Source organism: Triturus cristatus, chromosome 9, assembly GCF_964204655.1.
Source record: "Triturus cristatus chromosome 9, aTriCri1.1, whole genome shotgun sequence".
In the NCBI taxonomy this organism is placed as follows: domain Eukaryota; kingdom Metazoa; phylum Chordata; class Amphibia; order Caudata; family Salamandridae; genus Triturus; species Triturus cristatus.
Genome location: NC_140592.1, coordinates 215323946 through 215347877, shown reverse-complemented (window position 1 = coordinate 215347877; position 23932 = coordinate 215323946). Strand labels below are relative to the sequence as shown.

The 23932-nt window shown below is 41.5% G+C and overlaps 1 protein-coding gene across 5 annotated transcripts in view; it reads left to right on the top strand.

Annotated features, from left to right (window-relative positions):
- ABHD6 (abhydrolase domain containing 6, acylglycerol lipase) overlaps positions 1-23932 on the top strand; it is a 240573-nt gene that overhangs the window by 112104 nt on the left and 104537 nt on the right. For all 5 annotated transcript variants that reach the window (XM_085624756.1, XM_085624755.1, XM_085624754.1 and 2 more), the window contains exons 6-8: positions 7579-7736; positions 12573-12627; positions 22873-22973. In XM_085624756.1, the coding sequence (XP_085480882.1) occupies positions 7579-7736; positions 12573-12627; positions 22873-22973 (314 nt within the window). The remainder of the gene's footprint in view (positions 1-7578; positions 7737-12572; positions 12628-22872; positions 22974-23932) is intronic.

Genomic DNA, 23932 nt, shown 5'->3' with positions numbered 1-23932 from the left:
AGTAGAGTCAGCAAGGGGGTAACTTTGTACAGTAGGTTTTGTAGAAAAGGACTGTGAAACCATCTGGTTAGTGCCTTATTGACCTTCAGTTTGGAGATGCCAGTAATTACTTGTATCACTTCCTTTAGTTCCAGCTTCTGTGTCTCTGTGAGTGCATATGGTTGTGCTTCATCGGTGTGTAAAGTAATTTCATTCTTATATTTTTTAATGAGCAGAATATAGTGCCTGATTAAAAAAGAAAACTAAATGCATTGGCTACTATTGGTCTGCTCCTTTGAGTCTCTGCTCAGGAGCATTTTGAGTCAAGATTTGATTTAAACTTTGGACTTGCTGCAAATCCCTGCCTTCCCCTGTCTCTAAGAGGTGTTGAACATTCAACCTCAGCAGAGAAAGGGGAATCGGGAGAAGGGAAACAAACACAGGAGCGCCTGCTTTTGCAGGTTGGTGCTGGTAAAACCCAGAGCAGACTGTTGTTGACTTCCGTATTGGTATGCAGCCTGTTAGATGCTCATTGGTGGTGTGCACTCTGAATAAAGAGGGTATTTATCAGAAAGTAAGAAACTAGACAGGTGTGATATACTATAATGCATTTAAGAAAATAGGGATAATCTTATCTTGATCCAAGACAGAGGGAACAGTGTTGAAACCAAAGGTCGACAAGGATACCAACACAGGTCTCCTAGTCGTCAAGAAGCAGGGAGAATGGCACAAGAGAAGCAAGAAGTAGACAGGCAAACAGTGATCAATAAACGAGAGAGGCAAAACAATAAGTGGAAATACAAGGACTTGAACAACGGGAAAGGAAAAAAGAATGCAATAAAGATGTTGGGAAGCGAGGCGAAATAGACGAACTATACACGAGCAGAGAGAAAATACACAAATTTGATGTTGCCAGGCACCGAGCCATGTTGGCAGTGGTTAAATATGCTCTGCTTGTGATAACCCAGAAGCGACTGTCACACTGGGAGGTTCCCACTCTCGCAGTGTTTAGTGGTCTAGCTGTGCATTAATGTACTTGTCCTAAATTCCATAGCCTCCAACCGTGGCTGTTTTGGGTAATTCTGTAATTTCCTTAGGGAATAAGAATGCAGTGCCAGTTTTTTCTCACTATTGTCCAATGCAGGGCATCATTTCTTTCTTGATCACTTCTGTGATGAAATATGGACAGTTTTGGCCAGCAGCCTCTGTGCTCTGTTCCTTTCCTCATAGTATCTTTGCCTGATCAACAGAAAGGTATATTCAGCTCTATCTGTGTCCAGCATTTTTATTCCTTCACCGTTTTCAGCAAGCTGATTTGAAGCTGCTGCTATTGCCAGAAACAAAAGCGTGTCCCCATCTACAGTATGTTTGATGATGTCATTAACAGGAAGGAAAGCTCCTCACCCCTGTAGCTTGACTGTCGAAAGGTCCTGGAATAAAACAGGATGGTTGTCCTTTTAGGGTATGTCTCCCTTCTTTCTTGCTATCTCCATGATTCTTCGTTTGATCTGGAACCTATGCATTCTTATGAGTATGTCTGGTAGGGATTTTCTAGTTATATCAGGCCCTTACACTTAGTGGTGTTCTGTCAAGTTAAATTGCCCCCTGCAAGGAGGACCCCGAAAATCTTCATGGGAACCTTGTAATTAGCCATCTATGTCCTTCATCTACGCTCCCAATAGTACCCCTCCGGATCCTTACAGTGTTCTGCCTGGAGACGTTTTCTAGATCATCCAACTTTCCTTGGTTCTGTTCCTGCACCTGCTTTAAGGATAACTGCTCTTACAGCATGTTGTTCCCAGCCTCCTCTAGGGGAAGACCCTTTGGCTAAGGGAGCTCAGTTCTGTTTTTATGTTTTTATGTCCTGCGTCAGAAATGTTATTTTGAATGATGCATAGTCCTGCTGTGCCTCTGCCTGGGTATCCAAGGTTGGCAGCTATAATTCTAAACAGTCGGTGGTGCTACCCCTCATAGTCAATTCATATTTGGGAGCTTGTGTCTTTGCAGGTATGTCTTTAATAGTGGCATCCATTCCCCCCCCCCCCCTTTTTGTTTTTTTGCCATATCAGATGAGAATATGAGGGCCGTTCATCTCCCGAGGGCTCTACCAGGTTCAAGCCCCCTTTTGATTATTAGTCTGAGGGTAAGTCGTCTGCTTGTTGTGTTGAATGAACCCCACCTTATCTTCTGGGCCATTGTTGCGCCGTGGTTTATTTCCTAGGCTCCTTGATTACTGTTAACCAAACTGCAGTGCTACAATCAGCTTACAACCTGTTAGAAATGGCAGACTTCATTGTTCCCTCGCCAGCTCCTCATACAATAGTGATAGGCACAATTGCTTAAACATCTTAATGCACTTTTTCAGCATGGGGGTCTTTTTTTAGGAACCTCTTTGCCCTCAGGAAATTCTTTGAGTACATTGTTGAGGGGAGGAGATCTCAATAAAATATGTTTTCAATAAGTGAACACATTGTCTAGAACTGTGTAACCTAAGGTGCCTCCTGTTTATATTTGAATGTTTAATATGTATTTAATATATTTGTTTATTAATGTGTCTGTAAGTGCCATGGTTTCCAACAGCAGATGGTACAGTAGCACAGTGATCTTTTACTAAGACATTCAGGATGAGGAGATCCAATCACTTAAAGCATTGGTGAAGACAATATGTCAGGCTTTTGAATGAAAGTGTCTTTGGCATTATTGATGGGTTTAGGCATCCAAAAAGCCATCATGCAAGTCATCATAGATTCAGCTGTGAGGCTTACCTCACATATCAAGCAGCCTTTTATCTTTAGGTTCTCTTGACAGTGGCTTCCAATCAGGCCTATTGTAATTTGAGTAGGACGCACTGACAATATAGCAGGGTCTTAAATATGTGGAACTCCTCCATCAGGGCGTATGTGCCCCTCCACGTGATGCGGGCATTCCCTGCCCATAGGCTTGCTAATAGTTGTGTCCCTCTGAATTTAAGCATTTTAACAAGTGGAGGAAAATAAAATAACCATGAATGCCTCAGTAACAGCAAGGGGAGCGGGAAGAGTCTAGCGCTGAATCCCTGTCCGGGGCAGGAAATGTGTTGTACAGGAAAAATTAACAGTGCAACCTCTCAAAAATTATTTTAAGAATTGCCACATCTCAGCACCCGCCCACTTTGTGCCGTACTCCCTCTCAGCAAATAATATTACAGAATAATTGAGAGTTTTCCCCTAGATTGCCGCTGCGTCATTATGTTTTAACACAATGGTCATATTTGGTGAGGGGAAAACTTCCACAAGCCAACAGGAGTGCTGTACAAGCACTGATATATTTGAGAGGCACATCTTCTGCCCAATCAAATCCTGTAAACATGGCTGCCAATATGTGGGCGGAGCCAAAGACCCTCTCCTGGTAATTCTCACCCTACAGATGGTGTCTGCTTCAACAGGTGTGTGGCGCTGACTTGGGGTCTCGGGGATTGCACAGTAGGGCCAAAACGTCCAACCAGTCCTCCAGGTCTTGGAACACTCTACAATTGTTTATGTTCTTTACTTTTCTAGCACAAGATGGAAGGCCCAGTGGGGAGAGGGTAAAACAAAGGGCTGTGGCATCTCACCAGGGAAACAGTCATCTACCCTAGAATTATGAACACATGTCAGTGTGTCATCGTCCTTGTTTATTTTAGCAGATTATCAAACTACGACTTCATAAAGCTTCACCTGAAATTCCCTAGTAGGCTGAGCCCACCTTTTGTTAATCTTTGAGTTCTTTCATAGTACCAAATTAGGTTTTATCAGTGCACAGCTCAATACAACATAACTCAACATGTTTCCAACTACCTTTCCCATCATTGTGCAAGAACTGGGCAGCTTATTCACCAATGCAATACTACTGCTGGCTACGCCACTGCAATTAGATGGCAAACCTTTTTGTCGCAATGGCCTGATATGATGCAGCAATCTTCATCTTCTTCGTGTCCAGTCACAACTTTCAGTCTTCAGCTACATGTGTCTTCAGATACACGGGTCTTCAGCAGGCCCCCTGAGATTATGGAAGCATTCGCCATCACCGAGAATACTGTAGGCCTCAGCTTGCCCTTATTCAGAACGCAATTTGTGGGTGAGTCTTGACACAATTACGAGGAACAGCACAAATTTGAACAAGCTCTCAATTGTACTGCTACCTCCAAAGACCATGGCAAATGTCCTTGTTTTATCTTGTTTTAACCCCTTGTGTGCCCCGCCCTGTGCCGGGCGTTGAATTAGCGGGCGGGGTTCATGACGAGATAGTCTCGTCATGGGCACAGCGCAACCGCGGCCCATGACGAGACTATCTCGTCATGGGCACTCAAGGGGTTAATGTTGTTTTACCCTTGTAAGTGTATAAAAAAATTCAAACGGATCAGATTCTTTCCTTCCTATGGGGAGATCTTTTTCCTTCCTCACAGCAAAACTCTGAAATTCACTACCTATAGAAATAAAATCCACTGCAATCCCTCCAGTTGTAGGAAGTTATTAAAACCTGGCTGTTCTCCCTAGAGGTGAGAGAGTGTTATTCTTTGCTCTCAGAACAGGCTTTTTCCCAGGGCCATGATGCCCTTGGGTAATCAGGTGCTTTAGAAGTGTTTATCATTAATTCATTCCAGATATAGGTTTTTAAAGAAGACTTCAAAGTGTGACCTGAAAAATGTTGTGTAAAAACATCGAGAAGCAACTCCTAAAGGTGCATCTTCACAGGAAGGATATAAAGTTGCAAATGAAGAAAGACTGTACAGAAATGTAAAACAGTGATAAAAAACAGACTTAATGATTGAAATGATTCTCTGGGACATGAACTTGTGGAAAACTCCGGGCTCCGAGGGGTTCCCCATGGAATATTTTAAACACTTTCATGCCCACCTGACGCCCCACCTTCTTGGCCTTCAATAAAACGTGGTACACAAGGAACAGTTTTCTACCCAAGCCCGACCAACCTATAGATTGATGTGCGTCATATGGCACGATCTCACTCATTATCTCCAATGTGAAAATCTTCGCAAAACTGCTGTCTCACCGGCTGTTTGCAGGCCTCCCGTAGCTGGTCCACCCTGATCAAAACGGGTTTATCCACCGTAGGAGTACTAGGCACTGCCTTTGCAAGATGCACACGGCACTCGCACGCCCTTCTCTGCTGGGAGACCCAACGGCTCTCCTTCTTTTTGAATTTTGAAAAGACTTTTAATTCAGTTAGTTGAGCCTTTCTAGAGGAGGTGTTGATTAGTGTGGGGCTGGGGCCTAGATTCCGGGGTTTTATGCAAGTGCTCTAGTCTAACTCCAAGGCCCAGGTACGGGTCAATGGCTCCTTATCTATCCCTTCAGGATTATCCGGGGCACCCGACAGGGGCACCCTTTGTTGCCACTTTTGTTTGCACTGGCGATTAGTGGTATGGATTCACTGCGATGCTCACGGCTGGAGATTTGACTGGGGGTAGCAACAGAGGACCGCATTGCGCTCCATGCGGATGATGTGTTTCTGTATATTTCATTTCCGTTGCTTATGATTCTTCGGGCGTTGCAGATCCCTTGTCTCTTTAGGAGCGCCTCAGAACTTGCCATTAGCTTGGTTAAATCTGTCTTGGTCTCCTTGAAAGGGCCGCTGCTTTACATGGAGTGGTTGAAGAGGCTTACGGTTCACAGACGGAGTTGTCAGTACTTGGGAACTTATGTAGCACTGGAGCCAGGTCTAACCTGGAGCCTGAATATTCTTTCTTTGTTGTCCAGCTCAGTGACGGACCTCACCAGATGGGCCAAGTTGCCTCTTAATGTCTTGGGTTGCACCGCCCTGTTCAAGATGCTTGCCATACACTTTACAAAACTATACCCTGCTTTTGACGCAGGTTTGGTGGCGCTAGTTGCAGGCTAAATTCCGAGCCTTTCTGTGGCTTAATCAATCTCCCCGCTTAGCATATGGGAAATGCACTCAATTCACAAGGGTTGGGGGGCTGGGAATGGCAAACATGTGCCGTTACTACTGGGCCGCTCAGCTGGTGGTGGTCACTGAGTGGCGGAGGGGAAACCCAGCGTTTCGGCTGGAAGTGGCCGGTATGGGCCTGGATAAGATTGAAGGTTTGTTATATGACACTCCTATTCCCTCCCATCTCCCTAAGTTCACAAGGGCGGTTCTTGGGGCCTGACATATGGCACTGAGGTTGACTGGTTGGGATCGGCTGACTGCACTTGCGACCCCGGCCCTATGGGTAGCAGGCAGTTGCAGCAGCCCTCCTCCTTAGAAGGATTTAGTGGTTGGTGCCGGATTGGTGTCTCCAAGGTAAGAGATGTCAGGCAGGGACCACACCTTAAGTCCAATCAGATGTTACAGGAAGAGTTTGGCCTGCACAGGTCTCAGTTTTTTTAGATACGTGCAATTGCGCCATGCCGTGGAGCAACACTGTGGTTCCTTGGGGAACGTTACTGAATTGACCCATTGAAGCGATGGCAATTTCATTAATTTATAAATCCCTTATAGTTTATTCCCGGGCCTTGTTTGCACCCTTCAAGACCAGATCGGGACAGTGTATGGGGCCCCTGGATGGATGACTCTCATTGGAAGGAGGCTTGCATGGTACCTAGGGTGCTCTGGCTGATCCTGCCTAATCACCTACACATGACCGATAGGATGCCGGAGCGACTTTGGCACGCAGGCGGGCTTGAGTTGCCGGCGAGCTGGCACTGTTCGGGGACATCTGCTCACTTCTACCATATGGTACAGAGATGTCCAGTGATCCTGAGATACTGGGGTAGGATAATTAAAGTGCTGTCCAGGGTGCTGGGAAGACCTATTGACAGCTCCCCAGTGCCCGTTCTATTGGGAGTCCTGGAGGAGGTGTGTGATGCCAGTGGGGATAAGACGTGGGGATTGGGGTGGCACTGGCAGAGAGATATCGCTAAATGGGGGAGGTTGGCCTCCCCATCTCTGATAGCTCCCTGAAAGCAGGCAATGGATTGGGACGTGGAGATGTCCCAAAAAGCATGCAAAGGTATGGGGGGGGGTATGTGGTGGTGTACAGTAGAGGGTATCATTCTTTCTTGGGGCCTGTAGAAATGTGGTGGTTTGTTGATTGCTTCAAAAATCAATAAAATTCAGTTTTTCAAAAATAAATGAATTGATGCATACAATGAGACTACTCCAATCCTTATTTATTAGAGACTGTGGATGGAGGTTAAAAGAGGACATATGAGGAACAAGAATCTACTTCAACCATGTCTTAGTTAGAAAAACCGCATCCAATGAAAAACACAGAATTACATCATGAAATGATTCTCAATTTAGAATACCAGACTGACTGTTTCAATGCATATATTGATGAAAAGGGAGATTTCAGCAGTTCTCTTCGGGTCATTTGATAGCATTGTGCTAATGGTGTGAGGATCTGATACTTTATAGAACCAGACTGGTCTGTGATTAAATACCTTAATGATGGACAATTTGGAGGCAAATAATCTGTTTTTTAAAAACTTTCATTGCAGGCGCCAGGCAACATTAACCTTGGCAAGCGCGAGTGTGACTTTTGCATTCACATATTGGGAACAGTGTTAGCCATTTGGTACTTTTAGGAACTCTTACAATGCGCCTTACATTTTTTAGGCCTCGAATATCCAACCGAGAGTAAATTTATCAAGCAGCTGCGTGAACTGAAGGAGGACGAAAATGTGCACAGAGTCCCCCTGATCCCTTCCACACCGGAGGAAATGGAGGACATGCTGAAGCTCTGCTCTTACGTTCGGTTTAAAATCCCACAGCAGGTAAGAACCTGAAACCAAACATGCTGAGAAGCCCCAGTAACCCTAAATAAACTCTGTTGGTTTTGTGATGCTAACAGTATAGAGCTGAATCTGCCCCATTCTGTTTCAGCCAGCTTTACTTATACCTGCATGTCCATGTCACTTGGATTCCTGTGGTTAGACACCACCCCCAGGATAGCACAACAGTGTCAGTGTCACAAATCTGCACAAAAGTCCCGGTATGCTTCCAGCTCCATGCAGCATTTAAGTTTAAACCAGCGTGGCTCATAACCAGTCATTGTGTGCGTTGAATTGATGGATTAACTCAGGGAGGCTTGGCTACACACCCCTAGAGCTATTCTGATATAGGTTTGGACTTCCTCCAACCAGCTGCAATCAATACAAATTACATCCACTTGTTATTCAGTGCCCCTTGCCAACAACCAAGCTGCCTAAAAAAACCCTACCTAGAAAAGTGGAACAATTTGGTCACTATTTTAACAGGAGGTGGTCGACGAGCCATCATTTTGTCAATACTTAAACCACCTATTGCATTAAGATCACATATTTTAGCTCAAACAATATATTGGAAACTATTGCTTGGTGCTCCGAAGTGGCCATAAAGCTGCTTCATAGCGCTAAGCAGAACAATAAATCAAGTATGGTCTACAAACAGAAAAGAAAACATAATGTGCACTGTGAGCACGGGAAGTGATCCTAGACCACGACATTATTAAGGCCAGAAATAATACAAGTTTGTGCAGAATTTGGCCCATGCGATCTGGAGAATGGAATATCAGATAACTGGTGTTATGCAGAAAATTCCAAGCAATTAAAAAAAACACTACAGTGCGAATTTACACCATCTCGAGGCACCTCTACCTTACAGCCGCACATGTTTTCTTTAAGATGTCTAGGAATTCCTTGGCAGCCTTTCACTACGTATATTCAGACGATGTGATGGAAAATGTATTGTGCTATTGTGTAAAAGCAGGAACTATAAAGTGCCCCTTAGGAAGTGTGTAGTTTAGAGAAGAAAAATAAGGGGATGGTCATGGGTGGCCAAGATTATTTTGAGAACGGAGAATTCCGAAAGTTTGAAATTCCATGTGAGATAATTAGTTTTAAAATAACGAATCTTTTCTTAGCATTCTCTGAGTTCCTGTTTTCGAAATGCCTTCGGAAAAGGAGCCCATGTGCCATATGTTTCTGTCGTGCCGGACTTTGTCACCAGGAACACTTCAAGGGCCTTCACACAGCTAATTCCATGCGTACATCTAACAAAATCTTGGGCGAAGCCGCTTGTTTTTAATGCTGCAACCAGGATTAATTTACAAACCCAGAAGCAAGTGGGTTTCTCACCTGGAGGCAGAGGCGTAGCGTGGGTGTGTCTGGACCCGGGGCAAGGCAAGTATTGCGGTCCCCTAACCCGTGGACCCGTAGCACTTCCTGGCGCAACATTTTAAAAGAAAACAAATTTGTGATATGTTTTTTTTTTCTTTTAAAATTTTGCACCCCCTTAGAATTTTGCACGCAGGGCAACCGATCTTGTGCCCCCCCACCCCCACCCTACGCCACTGCCTGGAAATCCCTCTAGGTAGTAATGCAACGTTGGTGTGCATTCTCCAGTTCCGCATGGATGAGTAGATGGTGTCCCTACCGGACAAATGCAATGCGAAAGAGGTAAACATCAGCACAGCCTTAGCGTTGTGGGTATTTACAAATATTTTGGTGCCATTCAAATACTTATGTGCATGAATAACTGTACAACTGTATTATTGATTTTCCTTAGAAAGGAAAGATATTTAATGGGAAAATAGTTGCAGAAAGAGGAAAAAACTAATTTTATTTAAAAATAATTTAAAACTTGTTTTGGATTTTTGCTGATATGTTGAAGCTATGCATGGTAATTCTCCACAGGATTCCGAACACATAAGGTTAGGGAAAGCAGGTGTATGGTAGAAATGTATGGGAATCACATTATACTTGTTACTTGTGCTTACTAGACTCCAGAGATCCTTTAGGTATTTGTCCCAACGAGTAAACCTAGGAAGGAATAGCCATTCATAGTAATATTTGTGAATTATGCCTTGAAAGTTTGGCAGAAAGAGGTTTGAACAATGAAGTAAAGATAACAGCAGAAAACTTTAAAAAGAAGATATGTTTCTATGCGAGAATACATCAAATATTAACAAAAGAACATTGGGTTTCTATGACAGGGCAGCTTAGCAGGGAGAAGCTCTGTGCTGCACTCATATTATAAAGGCTGGATCTGAGATCTCCAGAGAAAAATGTGAACAGTTCTTAAATATTTTAAACAGTTATTGGCTACTTTATTCCTTTTTCCACAATTAAACAGTTTTATAAACATGCAACTATTTATTGAATCTTGGAAATGCACAATTTCCATCACACAAAAACATCTGCAAACAGAGAGAGCATCATACAGATTTTATGAAAGCATAACATGCTTCACATCTCTTTAGCTTTTGTATTTTTTTCTAAATATTTCATAAAAGAGAGGAAAACAAAAAAGATGACAGGTAGATTGCTTGAGTTAATCTCAGCCGCTGGTAATTAGTCTGGGCTGCAATCAAGCCCATCACTTTTTGCCCACCATGCCACCTCAGATAGGAACCAGCCAAATGCAAATCTGTCTTGGTCCTGCTCCAGTAGGAACAGGACCAAGGTTGAGCGTATATGACTGATTCTTGGACCAGGTGGCGATTTGACACATCAGTTATGGAAGTCTGAGAAGATGGTGAAAAAAGAGCATCTCTTCATCTATGGGCTTATCTCACTCTAGCTGCAATGTCTCAATTAAAAGGTCCTGTTATAAAAATCTGTCAAGCAAAGAATTGTATCGGAAATGGCACAGAATTTTATACGTATCCCCTTCTCCAGTGAGAAGGACTTTCTTGCCAAGAAGGATTAGAAATATACACTAAAAGATAACGAAGTGGCTACATTGCTAAACCTTTTCATAGACTAAGGCCTGCAAACCCCTGAGCAGAAGCTTAACGAAAGGCAGGAAAACAACACAGAAACATAAAAAGAAAAATAATTTCCTAGATCAGATAGACAATAGAGAATTTGGGGAAATCTTTTTCCTTAAGGTAGTTCCATGGTCCCATATTTAGTGCACTTGGATGGTGTTAAGGAAGGAAGAGCAAAAACAACAATTGATGGACAGAATGCAGAACAATGTCATACATTCACCCCAGTACAGAGATCTGGGCCTAAATCCATAGTTTTTTTGCTCACCATTCCATTCCAGGGTGAACCCAGCCATTTGCAAATCAGTCTGTACCCTGTGCCCAATGGGAACAGTCCAGCCCAAACTGCCAGGCCAGGTTCTCCCTGGACTGGAAACAAGCATCCTAGGACCGGTTTCAGGGTTTCACCCCTCTTCAGCCAGGATAGCTTGACACCAGTGGCATGGAGAGCACGGGACCCACGTCTGGGCATACCTGGGCCTAAATCTATCCTTTTTGTGCTCATCATGCCATTCCAGTTTGAACCCAGCCATATGCAAATCAGTCTTGACCCTGTGCCCAATGGGAACAGTCCAGCCCGAACTGCCAGGCCAGGTCCTCCCTGGACTAGAAACAAGCATCCTAGGACCGGTTTCGGGCTTTCAGCCCCCATCAGCCAGGATACCTTGACTCCAGTGGCATGGAGAGCACGGGACCCACGTCTGGGCATACCCGTCCCACTCGGGGTGACAAATGCAAAAAGAACAATTGATGGACAGACTGCAGAACAATGTAATACATTCACCCCAGTACTGAGATCTGGGCCTAAGTCCATTGTGTTTTTTGCTCACCATGCCATTTCAGTTTGAACCCAGCCATATGCAAATCAGTCTTGACCCTGCGCCCAATGGGAACAGTCCAGCCCGAACTACCAGACCAGGTTCTCCCTAGACTGGAAACAAGCATCCTTGGACGGGTTTAACTCAGATCCTTGTGACTGGGGGTGAATGCTTGCATTGACTAGCATTCTGTCCATAAATTGTTTCTTTTGCAAGGAAGGAAGAGCCCCTGCCAAATCAGGGTACAGGTGACTTGGTTAGGGCACTTATCTTCAGTCTCTCAGTTGCCTCCAAGCATTAAAAAACGTAATATGGGTGTCTGAAATTCAAGTCCATAAAAGCAGGTTTCGTGACAATTTCACCCACATGTGAAGTTTTATAAACGTGGCACACTTATTCAAACTTTACCAACGTCCTGAAGTTGCAGAGTGTTTGCCTCTTTGGAAATTATAATCAGGCACAGTTCCAAAACTGTAGTGCATTTTCTTTTAGCCCTGTTATAAGACACAAAGCTATAAAACTATAGTCTCATTGTGGGTAAGTTATGAATAAGAAATAGCATATTAATGATAACATTTATGGTAGAGATCAGTACAGAAAAGTGACAGTCACTCAATTAACAGTCCTTGCACAAACAGTTACAACAAGAAAAGGGGGTGCCACCTAAATGGTAGCAGAGGTTAAAAAAAAGGAAATTGGAGATACCCGACAGTGATCCTCTAATGAAGCTGGGCCCACCCTCTTTGTCCCCTCTTTATAATTCTCTCCACCTTACCCTGATGATCTAGTGTTCTCTTAGTGCTAAGATGTGTAACTGCATGATCTCATAAAAGTTTTGAGTCAATTTACTGGTCCTTCTAAATTTCCTCTGTTTCTGTGTATGCAAAGAAATAGATGATTTGAGTAGCCATGACTGCAACTGTTAAGATTTATTTTGGTCCTTTCCAAAGTACTAGAAAATGCTGCTCTTTATGTGATGTGCTACAACAGTGTCACCCCCTTTTTCTTGTATTTTTTATTGATATATGTTTTTTTAATGTTAGATCCTGCAAGGTCTTGTTGATGTTCGCATTCCACATAATGATTTCTACAGAAAACGTAAGTTGATATTTGAGTTTCAGAATGGTCTACTGAGACCCTTCTTTGAGTGTGGGTGATTGGAACTTGTTCTAGGGTTTGCCAAGTGGCATAGAGCCTGTGAGGGTTTCTTACATAGAGGAATTATGCTCCTTATTCTCTATCATTATCATGAGAGTCCTGTGGGCAGTGCTTAAATTGAGCTGGTAGTTGCAGGTGGAGCCCACCAGCAGTTATTTGGATGACCGCTACTTATTTTTCATTCACTAATTTTGACCCAGAGCAAGACAGAGGAAAAAGCAAAATGGGGGAAAGAAGATAAAATAGAAACATGGAAAAACACTAAACAGCGAAGAGGGAGAAAGCAGAGATAAAAAAGAGCCTGCAACAGTGTGATAAACAAGCAAGGAATGTGTGGTGGTGTATTGAAGAGACCTGATGTGGAATCAAGTTTATGCAGCCTTGATTCAGCACCCCGAGCTTAGATAGCGCCAGCCTCGGGATTCTGAGCAATACTTTTGGCACCGACACTGATTTTTGTATTAACAAATGAAGCACTGCCCATGGGCCTTCTGTCATTTTCTATCCTCTCATGTTTGTTTGACATAGTATGTACTTTGTTGGTTAACTTGTTATCTGTGGGACTAAGCTTGCTTCTCTCCAAAACCGCAAAGGGGCTTTCCAATCTTTTGGTGAATGGTAACCTTTTTTTAAGGCATTTGGGCTGGAGATCAATAGAGATAAAACTAAATACATGGTTTTGAGTCACAAGAAAAAAATAAAGGGCAAGGTATCGTTTGAGGGTGGGATACTGGACAGCGTAAAGGAATTTGACTTCAAAAAAGTGTCCTATCCCTGAAGCAAAGGGCTGGGTCTATTTTGCAGTTTGCCAACAGGGAATCCACCTTAGCTATTATTTGCATATAAAAACATGGCTCCTGAAGTTGGGCCTAAAGGATTACTGGCTCCATCCTATTATATGAAGTTGTGCTGCTAGAGATAAGGTGAAAACAACCTTTTGGAACTATGTGTTGGGAGCAAAGATTTCCAAGGCCAGCAAGGGTAGTTTGGTAAAGTCTTATTTGAGGTTGAAATGTGGACCTGAATTTGAGCCTTTTATGGATTGTTTAACTAAACCCGCTGCACAAGAACTTTACATTAAATTCTGATTGGGAATTCTGCCCCTGCCTGGTTTCACCCATTCTTGGAATGAAAAAGGTACCACTTGTAATACCTGCCTTATGAGTTGTCTGTCAGTTGAGAATGATCAACATTTGTTGTTATTTTGTAAAGATTATTATAAACAGTGTTCTCATTGTATAATTCCCCTTTGCCACTGGTTGGGTGTTACTGAGCGTAATACAGCATTAAGATTATGAAGGACTAACACACGATTGAATTGGTTTTCAGTCTTGCTACTTGTCCTCAATATGGTTTAGCAGGATGAAGGCATTGCAATGAATTTTAGGGTTTTTTCTTTTTTTAACTAACTTGTACCAACCACTACTGTATGTGATTTGAGATTGAATATGAATGCTCATTGTTTTAAGTTGTTTAATATTTGGTACATTGAAAATTGTGTTTTATAGAATTTTATCATGTAGTTGTTTTTGATGATAATGTTGCATTTATGTATTTAATATTGTAGGACTGTGAGAGTATTTTATATATTTTTTTTATAACTTTTATTTTTCATTGAGCCGAATAAAGGACTTTTGATTCATTGACTGAGCTCCCAGCGTTAGTATGTAGTTTGTTGGTAAAGTATTTGTCGGTGGGAATAAGCTTCCAGCATTTTAATCTCAACATATCCACTTAGCTAAATTATGTGACACCAGGCAAATCACTTTATTTCATTGTTCTGTAGCTCTAATATCTGTCTAAGATTGGAGCTGCTTAGAGACAGAGTAGATCCTATGTGGACTTGTATAAAAACTGTTCATTTACATTTACGTGCTAGAGCAACTCCGAAGGAATTTAATAACTCCTCCATCTGCTCATCAATCCTGTTGTTCTCATCCTAATTGTCCTTGTGTTCCCAAAGCAATTGGCTGAATTTGTAACTCTTTAATATTCCGCTAACTATTTGTATTATCTCACTTAGGAAACAAAGTCACCTATTTCATCTAAATAGGTTGCAGTCCTCACCCATCCAAGGGAAAGCTGATTTCATTTCATATTTGTTAATTGACCTGGCGGTTTGAGCATATTTTTGTTATACTACTAGAAAATGACTGGATGAGCTCACTGTACTTACGTCCCTGGTTCGCAGTGGTTTAACAATTGTAGACAGGCCATCAAGAAAACTATCCCTAGTTTGAAGGTCGGCTTCCCTCCTACCATTCTCCTCCATTGTCCCTCCATCTCTGGGCCTCTCAGTAAAGTTGTGTATTCAGGTGTAGGAGCATTATGTTTATCCTTGTGTATTCTTTGGCAACTGGAGGTACGCTATCTACCTACCGCTCACTTATGGCAACATTCATGAAAGACCACTTAATGGCATTGACATCAACCTTGCGGTTGTTATGTAATTGACATGAGCTAACACTGGGAGTAACTTCACATAGTCAATGCTTGTGGAATGTTTGCCGCCTCAAGCTATTCCTGTCATAAGAGACAGTAAAGACTTTTTTCAATTAATCCTGCCCTGCAAGTCATTGCAAAGATACAGCTGAACCCACCTCAGAGAGGAAGAGAGATCCCAGTGCATATAATCACTTTAATAAACAGATTATCATGAAGAAGTAGTCCTTTTATAGCAATCCTTAAATCTCTTCTCCTGGAGATTTCATTTGTCTTGGCATGAGCTCTGCAATCGTTACACGACTGTTCTCAGTGCATCCCTCTGCAAGGGCTAAACAAAGGAAGACCCTACATTTTGAACTAGTTGAATGTGCTTATTGGATCCATGCACATATGGGCAAGTGAAAGGACTAGTGTATCTTAGCACCTGTACTAAATGACAGGTGTATATGTATTCCAGACTGCTGTTGCATCATTGTTCAATTAGCGGTTGGCACCTGGTATATGCAGGTAAATGAACGGTCAAGTGGCATAAAGAGTTAAAACACTGACTTTGTTCTGCAGGCTCTCCTTTGTTAGACGTTTGCAGTGCCAGTTCTCTTCTACTGGTCTGATATTGACATGCCTACTGTAAACGAGGACATTGTGGTGGGTCAAATGTGTATGTCTGCAGGTAAGGACTGCAACACACATCTATCAGTGTCAGTATAGTATTTATGAATGTGCAACATGCAGTTGCACAATGCAGTGATTAATAAAATGGTACTTGCCACAGTAGCTACACTGTCATCTAAATTTAGCTGCTACCATGCATTTGATCATGTGACATTACCCACCATTTAGGAACATTGATGTTGTTGTCTCCTTAGAGGGTTTTATCTGCTGAATTCTGCTTGTGCATTCTTTTATATTTTGATGCTGATAGTTCAGAAGGCAGTATTTTCTTGAAGTAACTAGTTGTTCAATTGAAAGCTAGGCATGACAGAGTACCTCATTTCATTGTTTGTATAAATCGTGGGTATTTCATGTCTTCCTGGTGGGGTTGTGCTCTAGACCTAGAAAGGCAAATCCCCTTACTCTGTTTTTTCATTGTTACCTTTTTATGTGTATTTGTAATTTCTTACCTCGTAGTGTACGTCGAGCAGTGTTTATACCATACTTGGTGACAGTTCTGACAAACTTAATTCGGTACTTTATATGAAATGCATATCTATGATTTCGGTTATTAGACATAGATCTCTTCGCTGTATGCATGACCATGGTCTGCTTGTCCTTCTAGTTTTGAGTGCTTTCAATTTGTGGGATTTCTGTGTGCTGTATGTACACCAGTGTCCTGTTTGGTTTGTGTGAAATAAGTGTTTCAGTGAATATGCATGTCCGTGACTTCTTTTCTTTCAAGTTCTTTGTTGTAGTTTTATTGTTTCTGGATGCTCCTTTGTTGGTGCATTCCACCTACATTTTATAGGTTATTTAGGGACATGTCTAATTTGTATGTATTTGTTGAGGTACGCACAGTACTTGGGGCCTGATTTTTCGAATGGGTTACTCCATCACAATGGTGAAGGATATCCCGTCCACTAAAATATAAATCCCATTATGTCCTATGGGATTTTTTCGGAGGACATTATATGCGCCATTATTGTGACGGAGTAACCCGCCCACAGAGATGTAAATCAGACCCTTAGTCTTTGCATATTTTCTAAGTTTTCAAAGTTTTAACAACATTTATTTTTGTGCTTACGTCTTTGCCTCATCCATGTTTATGCACATTACTCAATCTGGCATATTATGTTCTGAAATAATTTCTCCTTATATGTGCCACAGGAGAATGCCATTTTACATCTATCCACTATGTTATGTAAAAGGTATGTCTTATCTCAACCACTATTATGTAAAAAGGACTAATCATTCACGAATTAGGGATTTATATGTATTGATTTCTCTACACCTATAACTAGTGTGTGTCTTTGTCCAAGCAGTGTGGCCAGTCTGTACTCTAGTAGCTGGTATGCAAGTTGTGTTTCCATATTGGTTACATGGATTTGATTTAAAGTCCTTCATGGAGATATCAGATTTTGTCCTTGTGATCTTTTTGCCCATCTCATATATATGAATATATTCATATCGCCCAGCTGGACCATAATCTTAATGTGAAACTCTTCCATTGTAAGATTGTTGAAAACCTACACTCCTTCCTTAAAGCCATTAATAATTTCACATCAGCACTGCCTCTGTGCATTCATTTTGTTTTATTGTTTGATTTGCTGTTTTATTTTTACTATTACCCTTAAACAGCATTGGTTCCTTAAGGTCTCTAAATCTCTTTCATCTGAAATTTCACTTCAAAAAGATTGCAGGCGGTGGTACTTCGCCAGCACAGAATCTTTTATAGATTACGTTGGAGTGTAAACAAACATGCACTTACCGTTGCCTACCATTGCACCATGCTCAGGTTGCCTACCATTGCACCATGTGCAGTTTGCCTACCTCACTATATGAACCAAACTGTGGCCAGTAAAGTGACTTAGAGCTTCACTCTCAACAGAGGCTCCATAGTTCAGATTTTCTTCCACAGGTCAACTACATGTGAATAATCTGGAGCGCTTTATTAGACATAATTTTCTTCTTCTTTTCCTAGGGATAATTACTTATTTTCTGGTAGTAATACCTAATCATTTATTTTGTTTCTATTCTTCAGAAGACTGAGCCCTTATGAATTTTCAAGTCATGAGTGAATGTTCCACCTGGGAACAAGACGCCAAGAAGTGGCAGTGTGGTCCTTTACTTGAAATGGCCTTGCATTTGTAGAATTCATCTTGTTTGCCATACCTTGCAATTAAATCCCTATATTATTTGAACCATATAATTTTTTACCTTCAGAACCACTTCCTATAATGTCCAATAGTCAAGTTGAATATGGCGTCCAAGAATCTTGTGTAACCTACGTTTTCTGAGGTTTTTAGATACAGATAGGTAGCTTTGACAATAACAACTATTGTTGCAAAGTACGCAACTAGTCAGGGTAGAAAGTGTACAGCAAGAATACTTGTTCAAAGACTGGTGCTACCAAAGTACAACCCCGCTACCTGTAAGGGAAATGATGGTGTTACTCCAAAGAACAGCAGCCACGGTATTTTAAAACAATATACTGGAGCACTCCAACAATTTGTATAAATAACAATGTTTGAGGACAAATGACCAGAAAAAAATTCAGCCCATGAGTCCAAGGTCATGTGATATATTTTCATCATCTTTATTGTGTTTTACGTGCCTAGAGCCAAGTACATGATCATCAGCTGACACGTGTTTCGGCCCCAACGGGACTTTTTGAAGTCATATGATTACAAACTATATTGCCTTATCAATAATTCATGAAGTAAGACGATATAGGTGCTGAAGTGTCAGTTTCTTATAGGTAACTCTCCTGTAGCCTCTTTGAGTGGTAGATACTTCCTAATAACAAATGTAGTCATCCTCATCTGTTCATCCCTGTATTTTTCAAGCTCACAGTGAAGTGGTGTGGCTATTCAGGCATGGGCGACACTGGCATGGAGGCGCTGTTAAACCCTGTCCTTCTCAAAATGAAATGTGGACTGAGGTTAGTTTAAATTTGGGATAATTTGGAAATAATATACACTCCATGAATGCTCCTGGGAAAATGGTACTTGAGTCGATACCCCTTTGATGGTTCGTCACAATTTTCAGTGTGGTGCTTCAGCTCTACCTGGCAATAGTCAACATTCCCTCGACAGCCCAGAAGGCTTCCTACTGCCATCAGGCTTCTCTGTGTGCATAAGGAGCACTGGCCTGAAGAGTCAGTTAGCACAGAACGAGAGTATGGAGGATCAAAGTCAAAAAATGGAGGAAAAGAATGACATTGTCTTATTATACCTGCCAATTCTAGGAAACCTCATTTTCTTTATGAAGCAGATGCGGCCAGCACAAACCATTTCTATCCATGTTGATCACCCTCACTGTGATGTAATTTCCTCCTTGTACCATGTACACGGAGGCGTTGGAAGAGACTCCCCGTATCCCTCTTTTTCGTATCATTCATCACTTAATTAGATGCTTTTTGTCCCTGATTTTTTTGCCCCCTTTTTCTTCAGCAATATTTCTAATCTGTTTATCTCTCCTGGAAGAATTTATGATGGGCTTGTTCTCAACCTGGTACAGTCTAGTTTTGGTGCCTCGCTTAGCCACTCTTGTACTATTCATCATCTGCAAAAGCTGACAAGTAGGATTTTTGTCTACCATTTGGGGCTTTTACTCCTAATTGGGACCCTCTTAATGAGACACTTGAGGTATTTTGTGTGTCTATTAAGTGTAGGGTGTCACCATGGCTACTGGGAGGAGTCGCCCTTTCCTCTGGCAATGAAGAAGGAAACTAGAGAGAACTTTACAAAGTTCTGTCCTGGACTATGAATAATTTTCTAAGGCTAAAAAGTATTTATGTGGGCACACAAAGGGAATCAGGTTGCTGTGTAAGCTCAAGACAGAACAGTGCTCAATCATTCTAGTTTCACTACTGCATATGAATGCAGTGAAATCCAACGTCTCTCCTTTTCACCATGAACCAGTGTCTTTTCAGCTGATTGCCTAGCTGCAGGAAACTTAGTAGTTGGATTCCTTGATCAGCCAGAAAAATGCAGGTATCCACATAATAGAGCAGCCATTGCAGGTTCCAGCATTAAGAGCTATGCCATGAAAGGGTAGATGTTTTCTATCTGGGTAAAATCCCAAGGACCGGGTCCTCTTTCTATACACACAAATGCCCTTTTTACAGAAGTGTAGTAAAGAGTTCATGATTATCTGCACATTCCCACCTGTTACAAAACCTGCCCCGCATGGGAGCTAAACGGTGTTCTGGAAGCTTTAGTAAAAGCCCCCTTTGTGTCCATCCACCGCACAACCATTACATTTCTGTCATGGAAAATCACTTTCCTACTGGCTGTACCTTCCACTTGATGAGTTGGGAGTTGCAGCCTTCTCCGTAGAGGAACTTTTCAACGACTACGTTTCCCTCTGTTCTAGCTCCACGCTCGTTCCCGGTATACCAAATCAATTTAATCTGAGCCAAATGATTTTACCAGCATTGTTGCCCAAACTTCATCAGTAACAGAGAGGACTCTACATACCCTTAACATGAAAAAACGCTTGATGTTTCATGGGCAAAACCAATCATTTCTGAGGATCAGAACAACTTTCTGTTGATTTTGGTATTGCCTAAAAAAGACCAACCCTTCTCAATGCAGGAACTAGTTAAAAGACTAGGCGGCGACATGGAAGGCAATGCTTTTTTCTCAAAATGGTGCCTGGATATCTCAACAAGGTCCGAAAGAGCCATCGGGTAAGCTGCTCTACAACTTGTTTATTTATTGTTAGTCTAATTCTCATCCTCTTCAATTTGGTTTGGTAATATTGCTTTCTTAGTCACAGTTCAAGCAGATGAATCTATGAAAAATCCAATGCTGAAAGAGAAAAATGTATTTCACTTTTAACTACAGTTCTCCAACTTTTTAAAATGTCATAGATTCTGACCCCACCTTCACTCCTTAGTTATTTGTGAATCTTCAATTTGGCTACAAAAATCAGATTTATGGAAACCTCTGGGTTTGTGGAGGGCTGAACTACACCACATTGGCCAGGGTTCAAATGATTCAATAGACTGCACAAGAGACAATGTTATGAAGTGTTTCTGAACTATGGTGTTTAAACATTGATTAGAGGTGATTCGTAGCCTGACTCCTGGGTATTCAAGTTTGTGAATGAATCTATAAAAGATAACAAAGTTCGAGAAATGTAGTTGCAGGAAACTGTTTTTACTTACTATTTATCTCCCCCACATGGGAATGGTCTCCCATTTGTAGAGCAGAAAGGCTTTTTGCATGTCGAGGTCAGTCACATGGGTGAAAAATGTTTGTTGGTTATTGAATGAGCCAATCACATGCACCGTGCTCTGGAACACCGTTTACTGCACGGTGTATTGGCAACATGCTACATGCTCCCAAACTGAAAGAATATTCTTCTCTGAATAATGGCAAGACACAAGAAAGGCTTAGAAGGCAATTCATGAATCTTACATTCACTGGCTACAACTAAAAATAGTGCTGAAACTAAAGGGTACATGAAATTATCGCAAAGACTGCATTTAGTGTGACTCATTGCAGGGATAATTAGTAGCACATGTCAAGGGCAGCACAACAGGCATTCTTGTTGGAACCTACAAAACACAGATTTCCAATGTCCTTACCTCAGTCTAGTTCTTTGTTCTCTTGTTCTTACATTAACATTCACTTCTGTTTTGCTGTCTGTGTGCAGTGATACATGCTTAGTCATTATGCACATTACTTTTACCATCAAAACAATATAATATACTTTCAATCACTATATTACAGAATGCTCTTTAGGCACCTCTGGCAAGCAAGCATGCTGTGCGACCAAGACATTTAATAATGTACAGCCTAGAACATTCGTTCTTAACATGTGGTCTGGGGACCGCTGGTGGTCCACAGTGCCTACTCGGGGGTTCTGCATTTGCTTAGAAAATTAAATGATGTTAACTGATTAATAAAATAAATAAAGAAGCAAAATGCTATATTGACAATTTTTGAAACATGAAGACATTTAATATCAGGGGCTAAACATTAAGTTGGTATCCTCAGATTGATTCATGGGAGTAGTGCATGTGCATTAAAGAGCATATAGTAAGGACGATGGGTGTCCTCAGTTGAATTTAGAAAACCTCCAACCTTCTCATTAAAATTAAATATGTGTTTTTTAATATTTCTGAATCAAATTAAATATTTCATAATTTGTGTATTTGTTTGATGTTTTTTTCAGTAATTTTGAATATTGTTTTGCTGTTCCAATCATCGAAATTTAGACCCGCGTCTCCGGATTCCAATAATGATTTATTGGGGTCCCTGGTTTTCAGTAATGATTAAGTGGGGGTCCATAGAAATCAAAAGTTTGAGAACCACTGGTGTAGACTATTTTACCCTATTATAATCAACACTCTTTTTGAAATAAGGTAGAGGTCTTCTCTAAAAGCCTCTGAATATATCCAGATTAAAGATTCACAACTCTGGAATGTACTGTAATAACCATTCTATTGTCTTAGACAAATGTCAGTGTGCTTGTATAAAGGCATTCTGCCCATTAAAATATGCCAAAAAAACTAGCTGACAGATTTCCTGGGCCCAAGAACTTCTCGACTCTCAGTGGATGACTTCTATGAAACTAACTATACAATTAAAGTGGTCTGCCTTTATTATAAGGCGTTTTAATAGTTTTTTACTCTGTAATACTTTAAGGTTTTACGAACTTGGGTCATCAATGCCATGTATAAATTATAATAAATAAACGTATTACTCCGGGTGTTGCTGGCAAACAAATATTAATGTTAGCTGCTTATTTCATGTTTTATGATGTCAGTCCTTCTTTTGCCGCGTTTATTTCACTGTGGCTTTTGTGGAATAGTAACTTGGATATTTTGAGTTCTGAACATGTCCTTTGGCATTTAGTGTCTTTTTTATAGAACCCTCTTTGCTCAATCTATTCCCATTATTGTTCAATTTATGATTACATGCTCCCTCTTAGATCATATATTGCACATCAGAGTAGGCTATTTTGTGTATGTGGATTCAGATAATTTGTGCATGGCTAGTTTAATGCAATGCATAAAAGTACTCAGGAACTTTTCTAATTTTATGTTTTTGCCTTTTTGTCTGCACTGAACAGTATTTTTAGAACTTGTGACAGAGAAATCCAGACATGTCCTCCAAGAACGAATGAGCAAGATTACAGCGCCAACACAAATTATCTGGGGAAACCAAGATCAGGTATGGTGGTCTGACGTGCAAGGAAACACAACCAACCCTTAACGTATAGAAGCGCAATATACATTAAAATACCTTTTCTACATTTATCATATGAAAATATTCTCACTGTCTCAACGTGTTCCCTATTAAGTAAAGGTTAATGAAAAATATTTGATTTGGAATTGAAAATGTTTGTAGTATTGTATGTGCTTTTTATGGCCCTCATGAAGTAAGCACTGCAAATCTTCATATTTACAATGTTGATAGTCTCGCGATGACCCCGCCGGAGAGTGCTGGACCTGGCCCGCTGGACCAGTTGTGTGAAAGGGGCCTCTAGGACCCCCCTTCTGCACAAAAGGAAAGAGAAAGGGAGGTTGGTTAGTCGTGAGTTATATAGTGGAGGTGAGACTGAACGGCCACTGAGCCTTTTTCGCTCTTCCGCTCCCCAAGTACACAATGAAACCCATGACGTTTTATCTGCAGATACAGCCGCGCTGGGCCTCGACCGGCAGCTAGAAACTCTGTTCTTAATCTTATGTTTTACAAGATCCTGGTATATATGAACCTGAGATGGCAGAGACACCACACACCCAGACATAGCTACCCTGAGCTGTAAAGAAAGCACAATATCTTAAAGAGCCAAACAGGCATGGGAACAGTTATTTTAAAGCTAGACCATGTAATGGTGGAAATGAGTAGTGTTAACTGATGGGAACCACACCTAGTATGCCCCTCTCTGAAGATACGCTTGGGACACAAAGTGCTTAGTACACATACTAAACTCTGTAATATCCCAAAAGTAAGAGAGCCGGTGGGGAGGATCAGTCTACCTTTGTTTACAGTGGGAGATTGGTTTATCTTTAGTTGTGTTGGTGAGGTCCTTCTACCGTAATTGCAGTGGGAGCAGTATGTTGTTGTGGTAGGTCTTAGGTTGGCTGTAGTTACTTGAGTGAATTGGCTGTGGTCTACAATCTAGTTGT